The 14,311-nt window shown below is 48.3% G+C and overlaps 1 protein-coding gene across 1 annotated transcript in view; it reads right to left on the bottom strand.

The window, feature by feature from the left end:
• Positions 1-5,711: 5,711 nt before the first annotated feature.
• ppp1r13l (protein phosphatase 1, regulatory subunit 13 like) overlaps positions 5,712-14,311 on the bottom strand; it is a 44,070-nt gene continuing 35,470 nt past the window's right edge. The window contains exons 8-13 of the mRNA XM_056283323.1: positions 13,307-13,779; positions 11,540-11,674; positions 10,791-10,924; positions 10,131-10,297; positions 8,087-8,280; positions 5,712-6,537 (exon numbers count right to left, since the gene is read on the bottom strand). Of these exons, the coding sequence (XP_056139298.1) occupies positions 6,502-6,537; positions 8,087-8,280; positions 10,131-10,297; positions 10,791-10,924; positions 11,540-11,674; positions 13,307-13,779 (1,139 nt within the window). The 3' untranslated portion in view covers positions 5,712-6,501. The remainder of the gene's footprint in view (positions 6,538-8,086; positions 8,281-10,130; positions 10,298-10,790; positions 10,925-11,539; positions 11,675-13,306; positions 13,780-14,311) is intronic.

Raw genomic sequence — 14,311 nt, 5'->3', positions numbered from 1 at the left:
CACTGCAGTATGTTGCAATATCCAACAAACAAAAACAGGAGTTACGTAATTTCCGCCGATATGTGTTCAGAAAGAATTCACCACTCTAGCAATGATTAGAGCGGTTTCAGAGGGGCTTGTGCTGTGTCCTGGCTTCCCTTCCCACCCTGCTGAAGATTTAAGCCATAATTTGCGTTGTTCTTGTTTATTATAGCATTTGTTTTTATTTCATTCCCCCCCCTCTAATTGTACTGGGCCAATTACCCCACTCTTCCGAGCCGTCCCGGTCTCTGCTCCACCCCCTCTGCTGATCCGGGGAGGGCTGCAGACTACCACATGCCTCCTCCGATACATGTGGAGTCGCCAGCCGCTTCTTTTCACCTGACAGTGAGGAGTTTCGCCAGGGGGACGTAGCGCGTGGGAGGATCACGCTATTGCTTCCGGTCCCCCCTCCTTCCTGATCAGACGCCTCGACCGACCAGAGGAGGCGCTAGTGCAGCGACCAGGACACATATCCACATCCGGCTTCCCACCCGCAGACACGGCCAATTGCGTCTGTAGGGACACCCGACCAAGCCGGAGGTAACACGGGGATTCGAACCGCCGATCCCCGTGTTGGTAGGCAACGGAACAGACCGCCACGCCACCCGGACGCCCGGAAACACCCTTCTATTTAATTATATTCAACCATCAATCCAGGCTTGCCCAGGATCAACACAATATTTATTATGCACTTTACTCACCCTTAAAGAAGGGTGCTTATCTATGAATGAATGAAAGAAGGGTGTTGTCCAGAAAGGATTTAGGAGATTACAGGATTACAGGCTTCACATCACTGTCCATAATGAAAAAAATGCCTGCCATGCAGGACCGGTTCCAAGTAGTCATTAAATCAGACTACGATCACTACATTACTTACTAATGTTGGGTTTTTTGTTATCAAGCAGTAAAACCGTTCTAGTGTACGTGTAAGTTCTGGAGTGATGGTCCCAGTTTGTCTTGCATTGCATCCTTTTGCAGTGTGACTACTGCGCATGCTCACACTGCAGTGTCGATGCTGAAACCCTCCATGTTTGAGACCTGGCCAGGGTTCGAGTTACAACAGGGCCCGGACAAGTCCGTCGCACCCCTAGAGGAAGCAGAAAACAAAATGTCGGTGGGGCCCTATTAATACTGATAACTGGACTTTTTCCATGCATCTACACCACTTAGAAAACATCAAAAACAACAAAACAAAACAAAACAAGAAACGAAGGAAATGCAGTGAACACAGAAGCTGACGTCAGTGTGACGGGCATGTCGGTAAAGCGATGCCTGAGGTCTGTCTCTGGCCGAGATTTTAATAACTCTTGCTTTACTTAAATCTTGGATTCTGAGGTCGGGCCCTGTGTTTTATGAAATGTTCTGATGAAATACATTATGCAGAGGGGTCTATGTGTGTGTGAAGACATGGGCAAGGGAAAAATTCTAATAACCTTGTGTGAAAAGGCTAATAAAGTTCTGTTCTATTATATTCATAAGAAGCTGCAGCCTTTTTTCTATCATTATTATTATCATCATCATCCTCATCATTATTATTAGTGTTATTATCATTATTAGCATTATCATCACAGTAATGGCATATGCGCTATGTGTTATTTTTATGCTGATCAGCCACGTCAGCGCGTGACATGTCCGTCCATCCAATTTATTTATTTATTTATTTATTTTAATGATTGTTATTTTTTTGGGGCGGCGCTGTCAGGCCAAATTGTGTCCGGGCGGCCAAATTGTGTCCGGGTGACGTCACCGCAATGCCATCGTGCCAGCTCACATTCCTGACGTTCTGCGATGAAACGTTTCCCCCTGAAACCTCTGTCTCATTATTTCAGATGTGTACATATGCAGTCCGGTTTTCTTTTGATCTTTGTCTGTTATTTGTTTTTGTTATATTATTATCTGTCTGATACCCTCATTGTATTCTTTTGATGTAATTGCATAATTGCATCGAACCTGTCCGCGGTGGTGTAGCGGTCTAAGCATTGGCTTTGTGTGGATGCAGTTGCCTACTGGGGACCGGGGGTTCGCGGCCCGGTCTCGTCAGATCCCGACTATGGCCGGACTCGGTGAAGCAGCAGCTATTAATCGGCAACGCTGTCTTCGGGAGGGGGGCGGAGTCGGCTTGTGTTCGTCACATGAATGCGTCTCTGTGTATGGCGGAGAAAGCAGTGGTTCGGCCTGGATTTGCCTTGTCACGGAAGGGGCGAGGCGTCTCCTTCGAGACTGCCGGCCCGAGAGACGCACGTGGTACGAGGGAGGGTGTTAGAACTAAAATAGCAATCGATTGGCCACTAAATTGGGAGAAAAAGGGAAAAATCAAAAATAAATGTAACCGGTTATTTTCTTGCCCGGTGCGGGATTCGATACGGGTGTACTGCACCACAAGGCGACATCACTAACCGCTCGGCTAAAGGGTCAGACTCGTTAGCTAGGGGCTAACGTGTCTTATTAGTAGTTTACACTAGCTAGCTAGCTAGCTAACACCATGTAGCGTATATGAGCTTTTCAATAAAGATGCGCTATAAACTTATTTTCCATTAAAATTAAACGTCCAATATTTGCCATTATATGTTTTTTGACATCAATGATGTTATCTAGGTAGCTAACCCCCCCCAACCCCCCCCCCCCAAAAAGGGTCACGAAATGTTATTTTAAACGACCGGACTTGCGATGACGTCACCCGGACACATTTTGGCAGCGCGGCCGTGGACACAATTTGGCCTGACAGCCCCACCGGACACTGGACCTCGCACACGTGCACACGTGCACACAACACACGGGCAGATATGAAGGGTCTCCCTTCCAGGCCGGCCGGCTGTCACACAGCATCAGGCGGTCCCAGGGGAGAGCCGTCACCGGGGATATTCACCCGGCTGTCACGGAGCAGAAATGTGGTATGATTGCCTGCGTAGCCCCAAACCCATCCCTCGCAGCACGGCCGAGCCCTTCCTCTCCACACACACCAGCCAGACCTCCCTCCCTCCCTCCCCCCCCTCATTGTTTTGTTGTCCTTGAATAATGGAGGATCACTCTTGCCAAGATCACATTAGGAAATAACTTCCGTGCCGCCCCGTCTGACAGAACCAATCTCTTCATCGCCATAACAGAGAGCGACGGCGCTGTTCAATAGTTAAAAAGGCGAAAACATACAACATTGATGACCCGCGGGCCCTCTGTGGGCTCGCCCTGCGAGGAAGAGGAGGGGGGCGGTCGTGTCCCAGCCATGGCTGAAGCAGAGCATTGTAGCGAATTCGGAGGGACAACGCAACCACAGGAGCTGCCGCGACCGGGACGCGAACCCGTGTCCCCCGCACCGAAGGAGGCATCGCTAACCGCTCGACTAAAGGGTCAGACCCGCCGACCAGCGGCCAGCGTGTCTTCTTATCCATGCACGTTACAATCTTACAGCGTTTGTAAACCCGCGCTTTTGGTCGTGCTTGTTTAAAGGGTGTTTTATTCCCATATCCCCGTGACATAAACAAAACAGGCCTATGCAGTCGCCCCCCTCCCCCCCTCCACGCTTCTTTCTGCTTTTCAGCGCTCTTCCCTTCCAGCCGGGCTCATTTCAGATCTTGATAGATCTTTCTATTTGCTGTCAGTCAAGGCTGGGATAATGGGGGCACATTTGAAATGGTTGAGCGGTTTATGGATTATCCCTGAATTCTACTGACAGGTATCCCATCACACAGAAAATTGAGCGGGGCCGCCTGAGAGGTGATCCCATTCTCCTCTCCCGCACTTCTCTCTTAACACATTCGCTCCCATCTCCCCCCCCCCCTCCCCTTTGTGCCCCGCCATTTCTCTGCAGCGGTGTTCAGTATGGGTCGCTTGCTCCGTCTTACCCTCAAGCCCTGAAAAGGTTCTGGCAACATGACAAACCCATCTGCGTCGTTTCCTTTTCTTTTCTTTTATCTGACTTTGGTGGAAACCAGGCTGGTATCGGACCGGCCTGTTGTGCCAAGCGGGGCTGTGTGGCGCTGGCGGACAAAAAAGGAAAATAAAAAGAAAAGCTGCCTTGGTTAATGGTCGGCGTCTCTGACGTCACTGGGTGTCAGCGTGGGTGTATGACTGAGTGAAGGCGCAGGGCCGGCCCAAGTGTTGTTTGGGGCCCGAAGCAGAATTTGATTTCGCCACCCCCCCTCCCCGGGCATCCCAGCACCACTTTGTTAACCACAAGAATGCACATGGCCACAGGGTCCTACAGCTTGGCTTGCTTGTGCCGTGGAAAAAGGTGGAGCAGATTGGGGGGGGGGGGGGTCCTAAATTGAAGGTGATGTGAAAATGAGAGCGAAGGCGAATGACATAAAAAAAAACCATGCAACCGCGAGGCAGACGAGCGACCCGAACCGGCATCTTGGTAACGATGAGGTTCCAATGAGGCATCAAATGAGTTCTGCTCGAACAGAATCACAATTCAGCACAATCTGACTGCTGCCACCGGCCGCGCAGGCGTGACACCGTCCCCCGGGAGCGCCGTGTGGACGAGGCGCTGCGGCGCGTCTCGCGGTTCGTGGGCGTTCTCCGGAACGCGCCTGCGCGCACGTCGGCGCGTGGGTGGCGGGCGTCAAATTCATTATCGCGATGAATCTAAACAGAGGTTCCGAACAGACGAGTCGTCAGGGGACTCCCGACATCCATGTGAACACACAAACTGAGCGATTTGTTTAATCGTCGTCATTTCGGTCGATAACAACCTTTGTGGTGACCCACATCTATATAATGAGAGACATTCGCCTAAGAGGACGGTGTACCTTTAAGGGAAGAGGCGAGGGGTCAGATAATGCACTTCCGCTTCCGGTTGAGAGTTCAGTTCAGTGTCGTTGTCGAATGTATGACATGCTAAGTTGGAGCTAGTAAACTACCTCGACTACGTCTACTCTCACGTCTCCTGTCTCGTTGTTTTCTAACTCCACACCTTCTATGCAGGCCAACGGGCACTTCGAGCTTTCTTAAAGGGAAACGATCGAGACTTTCCGCAATATATCGTAACGTGCATGGATTAGTAGACACGCTGGCCGCTGGCTGGCGGGTCTGACCCTTTAGTCGAGCGGTTAGCGATGCCTCCTGCGGTGCGGGCGACACGGGTTCGCTTCCCGGCCGCGGCAGTTCCTGTGGTTGTGTTGTCTCCGAATTCGCTACAATATAGATGTTGCAAGAACAAAGCTGGTTCAGCGGCCATAACACTGAGCAGTCAGTCTTCTGCGCGTCTCTGAAACGCTGCGGAGATTATAATTTACAGTAGCGGCGCCATTATGTATTGTAGCGAATCCGGGGGACAACGCAACCACAGGAACTGCCGCGGCCGGGAAGCGAACCCGTATCGCCCGCACCGCAGGAGACATCGCTAACCGCTGGACTAAAGGGTCAGACCCGCCAGCCAGCGGCCAGCGTGTCTTCTTATGCACGTTACAGTATAAACTTACCGTCGTTGTGGCGCCTCTACTCGAGCCTGAAAATCCCCTACAAAGAAGGGGTAGCTGGAAAAGAGTTGATGGGCTTTACTCAAACGATAAGTCAAATAAGGAAAGGAGAGGAGCAGGTGGCCCTATGAAACGGATACCTGGCAGCATTTGGACTTGTTCTCTTCAGGAAATGGTTTTCAGGGCCGTCCTGTAGTCATACTCGATCACTGACCTACACTGCCATCTAGTGGTCAACGAAGAACATGTCACCCAGCCACCGCCATTATCTCATACGTGCCTTTATTTATTGCAAAGTTGAACACTTGTTGGCCGTATTATCCCTCGACATAGAAATCCTTAACATTTCACTTTTGTCTACAAACACACATACCAAAGGAAAAAAAAGAAAAAAGTGGGTAACAGGAAAAAAAAAAAACTCATCCACAGAATTTCTTTTAATACACAACATGACAGAAACTAAACTATGGGTACAGTTCAAAGCCAGGGTGGGAAGCAGCCTTAGGTCAAATTGCTGGTATGTTTTTCAACTCTACCAGCCATTAGCAAGAAACCGATCCTCTTCCAGACGGTCTTTTGTTCTAAAACCAACATCTGACTTGAAAATTGATAAATGTGGTTGTTTTGGTTTTTTTTTCATCCCGCAGCCGCTGCGGTCGAGAAAATTATTAATACACTCATTTTTTTAACAGGCAGTTTAAGTGTGGTAAATAGGTCTAGCTTGCATGGCAAGAAATGCATTCCACAGTTAATAAACAATATAAAACTACACCTTGCAATCCCCATGACACACACATTCAGTTACCCCATCCTTGACAGTTAGGCCGGCACGACTTTCAAAACAAACTCGACTCGTCTTCCGCTCCAGTGACGCTGCCTTTTCATAACGTCGCGCAGACACATTCAAATTCAATATCCAAATTTGACCTATAAAGCCCAGGCTTGATTAATCAAAAAGAGACGGCAGGGAAAAGGCCATCAGGTGTTATGTGAAAATATCAGAGAGCAAAGAAATATTTATCCTCAGTGCTAACGGGAGGGGTGTCGGATCCTGAGGAGCCGTTCAGCAGAGTGACCTCGGTCGAACCTTTGGGAAAAGCTGGAAAATCAGAACAAACAATCAAAATATATATTTTTGTTGCTCCTGAATCAGTTCACCTGGACACAACGTTTATCATTTTCATCACTCATCTAAGTGACCTCTTCAGTCTCAACTGACTGCAGGTATCCCCCACCCTTATAAACAATACAGCGGCACAACAACCAAAAACTACTACTTTCAGCTGCTACTGTTAGGGGTGGCAACAGCGGATCATCCGTTTCCACCTCTTCCTGTCCTCTGCATCTTCCTCTGTCACGCCAGCCACCTGCATGTCCTCCCTCACCACATCCATAAACCTCCTCTTTTCCTCTTCCCTGGCAGCTCCATATTCGGCATCCTTCTCCCAATATACCCACCATCTCTCCTCCACACATGTCCAAGCCATCTCAATCTTGCCTCTTTTGTCTGCAAACCGTCCAACCCGAACGGTCCCTCTAATATACTCATTCCTAATCCTGTCCTTCTTCGTCCCTCCCAGTGAAAATCTTTAGCATCTTCATAACGACCGAAACCAACGATAGGCTTCATATGCAAATAGGCGTGACCATTAACTAGAGTTTCAATGGCCATGTGTACTATTCACAGAGGATTGGGGAATGGTTGCAATCACAGTATAAGATGGTGACAGATGTACTCAGGCCCCCCCCCCCTTGGTTCAAGGATGGTTATTCCCTCTTCACATAGATGGCCTCTGACTATTTGGGGGGGGGGGGTAAGAGTACATCTGTCGCCATCTTACAATGCTGTGATTTCAACTATTCCCCAATCTGTGAATAGTACACATGGCCATTGTAACTCGCATATGAAACTGATCGTTGGTTTCGGTTGTTCTGCCGCTGTATTGTTCATGGGGGGGGGGGGGGACACCTGCAGTCAGTTGAGACTAAAGAAGACGAAAAGAAGAAAGCCACTTCATTTTGTCATTGTATGGTTACAACGAAATGTGTCTTCTGCATTTAACCCATCCTATTGTATAGGTGCACTGGGCAGCTGCAGCGCTCGGGGACCAACTCCAGTTCTTCTTTCCACTGCCTTGCTCAGGGGCACAGGCAGGAGTATTAACCCTGACATGCATGTCTTTTTGATGGTGGGAGGGAACTGGAGCACCTGGAGGAAACCCACGCAGACACGGGGAGAACATGCAAACTCCACCCAGAAAGGACCTGGGACGGCCTGGGGTTCGAACCCAGGGCCTTCTTGCTGTGAGGCAACAGCACTAATCACTGTGCCCCCCACAAGAAGTCACTTAGATGAGTGAACTATTTCTCTCAATAAACGTTGTGTCCAGATAAACTGATTTAACTTTCTGTGATTTTCTTCCCTGGATTATTGAGCGTGCATAAAGACAAAAGGCAACATAGCAGGAAATTAAGATAACACTGCGTCTGAAATTATATTCAGACATCATAGCTTACTCATTTTGTATTTGGTAAAATAGAGAGTGCTGATGTTTCGATACACACATTTATCAAGCATCCATGCATGTATATGCGTGACTGATTGACTTGCATTATCATTATTAACATTATTATGAACATTACTTTACCCCGAAGTAGTTGTTTGGGACGAAACCCTCTCTGCCACAGAGGGAGGCCCACCACCAGTCCATTCTGTCTTGTTTCTGCAGGATGGTCACCATGTCCCCCTCTTTGAAGCTCAGCTCATCCGGGGCCTGAGATGGATAATTCCACAAGGCATACAGCACCCCGCTGTTCTCCACACCCATCGCCTCCTCCACACCTGGCACCACATAAAGGTCACATGCAGAACAGGGTTGACTATATATTGTAGAAATGATATCGCAACGTACACATGTGCAATTGTGACACTGCAGAGGATGCAATGGAAGGCTAAGTTGGCCCATCAGTCATGCTAGGCTAAAACTCATCTCTCTCCTTATCAGCCGCTTCTCTGGGGTTGGGTCGTGGTGGCAGCAAGCTATGTCGGGCACTTTAGACGTCCCTCCCCCCAGCAACGCCCTCCAGCTCCTCCCAGGGGATCCCAAGGCGTTCCCAGGCCAGAAGGGACATGTAGTCCCTCCAGCGAGTTCTGGATCTACCCCGGGGTCTCCTCCCAGTTGGTCTTCCTGGACCAGTCTGCCATGCCGGAAGTCGGCACGCCCCGGTCCTCGCCTTTGCCTACCGCCCGGCCTGCATTACACCCTACCCCAATGCTCATCCCAGCGGGTGGTTAGTCCACAGGGTGGTGGCTCTATGTTGTTTTTTTGGGCTTGGCCCGACTGGGCCCTATGGGCCAAGGCCCGGAAGGCCAAGGATAAAGCTATTATTACTAATCTTGCAGACAAATATGCTGGCACATCTGATAAATAATATAATACAGTCTGATTTAATTTACCTTGTTTCTTTCCTCCTGTAAAATCACCCTAAACATGGTTGGTGTTACGATGTCTCCAGTTCATCCTGCTCATGGCCTAAGTCATACTGTTGCTTTTTTCCTGTTTTCTGTTGAAGCGCTCACCTGTCTTTTCAGTTCCTGCCCCTGGTTTCTGCCACCAGTCAACCCTGTGTATACCACACCACTTCCCCTTTTCCTGATTAGCCTCCCAGCATTTACACTAGCTAGAGTTTGAGTAAGTTTGTCATATCCTTTATGTTGCAGCACATTAATTAATATTTGAGGATTTTTTCTGGCGCTCTTATCCCTGGGAATGTGGGCATAATGAAGGAATAAGCTATAATTCCAGGATCACCAACATTTAAAAAAAAGCAACTCATATTTGAAGAGTGGATTCAGATTTACTGTTGTTTTTTCTGCTTCAGCTAACACCATCATTAAATAATGAAATGTCGGGGGTGTCCAGGTGGCGCGGCAGTCTATTCCGTTGCCTACCAACACGGGGATCACTGGTTGGAATCCCCGTGTTACCTTCGGCTTGGTCGGGCGTCTCTACAGACACAATTGGATGTGTCTGTGGGTGGGAAGCCGGATGTGGGTATGTGTCCTGATCGCTGCACTAGCGTCTTCCCTGGTCAGTCGGGGCGCCTGTTTGGGGAGGAGGGGGAAACTGGGGGGGGGGGAATAGTGTGATACCCCACGCGCTACATCCCCCTGGTGAAACTCCTCACTGTCAGGTGAAAAGAAGCGGCTGGCGACTCCACATGTATTGGAGGAGGCATGGGGTAGTCTCCCCGGATCCCAGATTGGCAGAGGGGGTGGAGCAGCGACCAGGACGGCTCAGAAGAGTGGGATCATTGGCCGGATACAATTGGGGAGAGGGGGGTAAATAAATAATTAATAATTAAATGTTTAAGTTGAACCCCAAAGTACAGTTTAGCAACCAAGCGGTTACACACCTGATTCTATAGATCAACCAATAGTCTTGTTCCAACCAAGCAGTTACATACCTGATTCTATTAGTCAACCAATAGTCTTTGCTAAGGTCCTTGATTTGTAGACTCAGGTGTGTCACTCCTTGGTTGGAACAAAGACCTGCACCCACACCTGACTTTTCTGGACCATGTTGCCTATCCCTGGTTTAGCATGTCGTTTACTGTCTAAGTGTGAGTTCAGTCACAAATGCATAGTGTGTGTGTGTATGTGTGTGTGTACACACAGATGAATACCCTCACCCCTCAAGAAGTTCTCACACTCCTCATACCCCACGGCGTAGGGATCGCACTTCTGGGAAGCGGTGGCCCCGTCGCTCTCTGTCACGGCCATTACAGCCGCACCGTTCCTCACCAAAAACTCACACAGAGGACGGTCATTACAAGAAGCTGCACAGTGCAGAGGAGTCCTGGTGGGCAGAACAACAGGAATTAAACCCACCCACTAGTACAGGTTTTTTATTTTTTTACAGTACAGTCCTGAAAACAACCAAGACCACATTTTGCACATCATAGAGTTGTTTATGCCATTTGGCTGGCAGTTACTTTCAGAGTGGCCCCACAGGTCCGTTAGTGCATCCATTTTTAGTATGGCAGGCCCCAACGGTAATCACAAGCCCAACCTCGGCTTGACAGTTTCATATTTTACCCACAGAGCTACAAACACCCAACATAGCCAGCAACAATAAGTGGTATATTTAGCTAGCTTGTAGGGTTACTGGGTTCTTTTCTTCTGGTTTCTTGCACTGCTTGCACCAAGTCTTGCACTACTGTATGGGTTTTGAGTGTGTTCGCAGCTGCACAACACAATTTCCCAAGAGTGAGTTGATAAAGATGACCTTATCATGGCACTGGTGACTGATGAGGGAGAAATAAGTGGAGAGGAACAGGAACGGTGTTTACCAGCCATGGCTGTCGGGGGCGCTTACGTTGGCCCCGATACGAACCAGGAAGTCGACCAAATTGTAGTGGCCCCCACAGATGGCGTTGTGAAGGGCCGTGATACCCTCATCATTGGGTTGGCTGGGGTCATTCATCTATGGAAAATATACAATTTACTATTACTACTAATAATAATGATGATGACAATAATAGCCTTTATTTGTACACAACTTTATGCAAACAATGTTTACAAAACTTGGTATTGATTGATAGTACTCATACATGTGTCATTTTTTGGGGGATTTTTCTCCCCAATTACCCCACTATTCCGAGCCATTCTGGTTGCTGCTCCACCCCCTCTGCCGATCCGGGGAGGGCTGCAGACTACCACATGTCTCCTCCAATACATGTGGAGTCACCAGCCGCTGCTTTTCACCTGACAGTGTGGAGTTTCACCAGGGGGAAGTAGTGCGTGGGAAGATCACAATTGATTGATCACGCTATCCCCCCCCCCAGTTGCCCCCCCCAACAGGCACCCTGATTGACCAGAGGAGGCACTAGTGCAGCGACCAGGACACACACCCACATCTGGCTTCCCACCCACAGACACGGCCAATTCTATCTGTAGGGACACCCGACCAAGCTGGAGGTAACACGGGGATTCGAACCGGCGATCTGTGTTAGTAGTCAGTGGAAGAGACCGCCACGCTACCCGCATGACTGGGATATGTGTGTCATTTACATAAATTCTCTCACACACACACACCTACCTCCTGCACGGCCTTCTGTACTGTGTCTAGTTCTCCAACGAGGGCTCCGTCTAACAGAAGGACAAGAGGGCTAAGCCGAGCCCGTCGTCCAGATGGTTTGTTCTGCTTGGACCGCCGCAGAATGGAATGGTAGCCCTGAAGGGTCAAAATTTCACTGTGAGGAAATCCTTCTGCAACACTGAACACCCTCTCTAAAGAGGAGCCATAACTACCTCGATTTCTTCACTACCTCGTCAATTTAGACAGATACATGGAAAGAAGGAAACTCATGTTCTAGTTAAGGACACGATGGTAATTTATAGACCAACGTTTCAGCCCAAAGCCTTCATCTTGATCTTGATGAAGACCCAGGCACAGATGAAGGCTAGACCAAGACAAAGGCTTTGGGATGAAACACTGGTCTATAAATCATCATGGCATCCAGAACTTACACTACCGTTCAAAAGTTTGGGATCACCCAAACAATTTCGTGTTTTCCATGAAAAGTCACACTTATTCACCACCATATGTTGTGAAATGAATAGAAAATAGAGTCAAGACATTGACAAGGTTAGAAATAATGATTTGTATTTGAAATAAGATTTTTTTTACATCAAACTTTGCTTTCGTCAAAGAATCCTCCATTTGCAGCAATTACAGCATTGCAGACCTTTGGCATTCTAGCTGTTAATTTGTTGAGGTAATCTGGAGAAATTGCACCCCACGCTTCCAGAAGCAGCTCCCACAAGTTGGATTGGTTGGATGGGCACTTCTTTGAGCAGATTGAGTTTCTGGAGCATCACATTTGTGGGGTCAATTAAACGCTCAAAATGGCCAGAAAAAGAGAACTTTCATCTGAAACTCGACAGTCTATTCTTGTTCTTAGAAATGAAGGCTATTCCATGCGAGAAATTGCTAAGAAATTGAAGATTTCCTACACCGGTGTGTACTACTCCCTTCAGAGGACAGCACAAACAGGCTCTAACAGGTACTATTTAATGAAGATGCCAGTTGGGGACCTGTGAGGCGTCTGTTTCTCAAACTAGAGACTCTAATGTACTTATCTTCTTGCTCAGTTGTGCAACGCGGCCTCCCACTTCTTTTTCTACTCTGGTTAGAGCCTGTTTGTGCTGTCCTCTGAAGGGAGTAGTACACACCGGTGTAGGAAATCTTCAATTTCTTAGCAATTTCTCGCATGGAATAGCCTTCATTTCTAAGAACAAGAATAGACTGTCGAGTTTCAGATGAAAGTTCTCTTTTTCTGGCCATTTTGAGCGTTTAATTGACCCCACAAATGTGATGCTCCAGAAACTCAATCTGCTCAAAGAAGTGCCCATCCAACCAATCCAACTTGTGGGAGCTGCTTCTGGAAGCGTGGGGTGCAATTTCTCCAGATTACCTCAACAAATTAACAGCTAGAATGCCAAAGGTCTGCAATGCTGTAATTGCTGCAAATGGAGGATTCTTTGACGAAAGCAAAGTTTGATGTAAAAAAAATCTTATTTCAAATACAAATCATTATTTCTAACCTTGTCAATGTCTTGACTCTATTTTCTATTCATTTCACAACATATGGTGGTGAATAAGTGTGACTTTTCATGGAAAACACAAAATTGTTTGGGTGATCCCAAACTTTTGAACGGTAGTGTAAGTGTGTGATTCTCTCTTGATTATCACACCAATTCTAAATCCTCATATCTGCAAAATCACTTTGTTTATTAAAACTTGAACTTAATGGCTGAAGTTAAAAGAAATGGTAGCATACACTGATGAACAGTTTCCTCTTACTTTGTGGTCTTGGGGGATTTGTGTGGATGTTTGAGGCACTGGCCCATGAGGGGAAGGAATGGGGCTTTCCTCCTCTGAGGAGGAGCTGCTGGCCTCACTCCCTTGCTCCCCCTTATATTGGAGGCCCTTCCTGCGGAAGAGCTTGTTGATGAGCTGTTTGTATTGGTTGGGCTGGTAAAGGGAGGTCTTCTTCATGGGCCGGGACTGTTCCACAGAGCCCCGTCTCTTCAGGGCGCGGGGGATCTCCGCCCGGATACGGAGCAGCTCCTCCAGGTCAGGGATCTCCTGAATCTGAGCCTCAGGGGCCACCACGGGCTGCAGCCTCGTGGGGCTGAGGGGCCGGGGAGCTGGGGCTGGCACCGCATGCACCTCCCCTCCTGCCTCGGATGTGCTGGGACTCTCAGCTATGACAGGCATGTGATGAATGAGGTCGAGCCGCTCCAACTCCGCATCAATATCCCCCGGATTCAGCACTGGGGATGAGATGAGAGGAGATTCTGTCAGTTCAACAGCAGATTTGTTTTGCAGCATGTGCTCCAACAACAATTAAGACAAACATACAAAATACACACTTAGCAACACATAAAGATCACATTAAGTCATAGAAAGTTAAGAAAATAAAATAAGACACGTTGCCACTTATTGTACAGCGTGTAACCCATAGCAGCGTTAAAGTAACACAAGTAGAATAAACAATAAGGCACTCGCATAATGAGGAAGCAAGCAAACCTGTTCAAAACAAACAACCATCCATGAGCAAGAACATCCATTATTGTTCAACAAGAAAAAATTACACAGACAGATGAATAAAAACATGGACGTCCGGGTAGCATAGCGGTCTATTCCGTTGCCTACCAACACGGGGATCGCCTGTTCTAATCCCCGTGTTACCTCCGGCTTGGTTGGGCGTCCCTACAGACACAATTGGCCGTGTCTGCGGGGGGGCTGGATGTGGGTGTGTGTCCTGGTCGCTGCACTAGCGCCTCCTCTGGTCGGTCGGGGCAC

This window comes from Lampris incognitus, chromosome 7 (genome assembly GCF_029633865.1).
Source record: "Lampris incognitus isolate fLamInc1 chromosome 7, fLamInc1.hap2, whole genome shotgun sequence".
Taxonomy (NCBI): domain Eukaryota; kingdom Metazoa; phylum Chordata; class Actinopteri; order Lampriformes; family Lampridae; genus Lampris; species Lampris incognitus.
The sequence above is the reverse complement of the archived record's forward strand: the minus strand, read 5'-3'. Positions and strand labels throughout refer to the sequence as shown.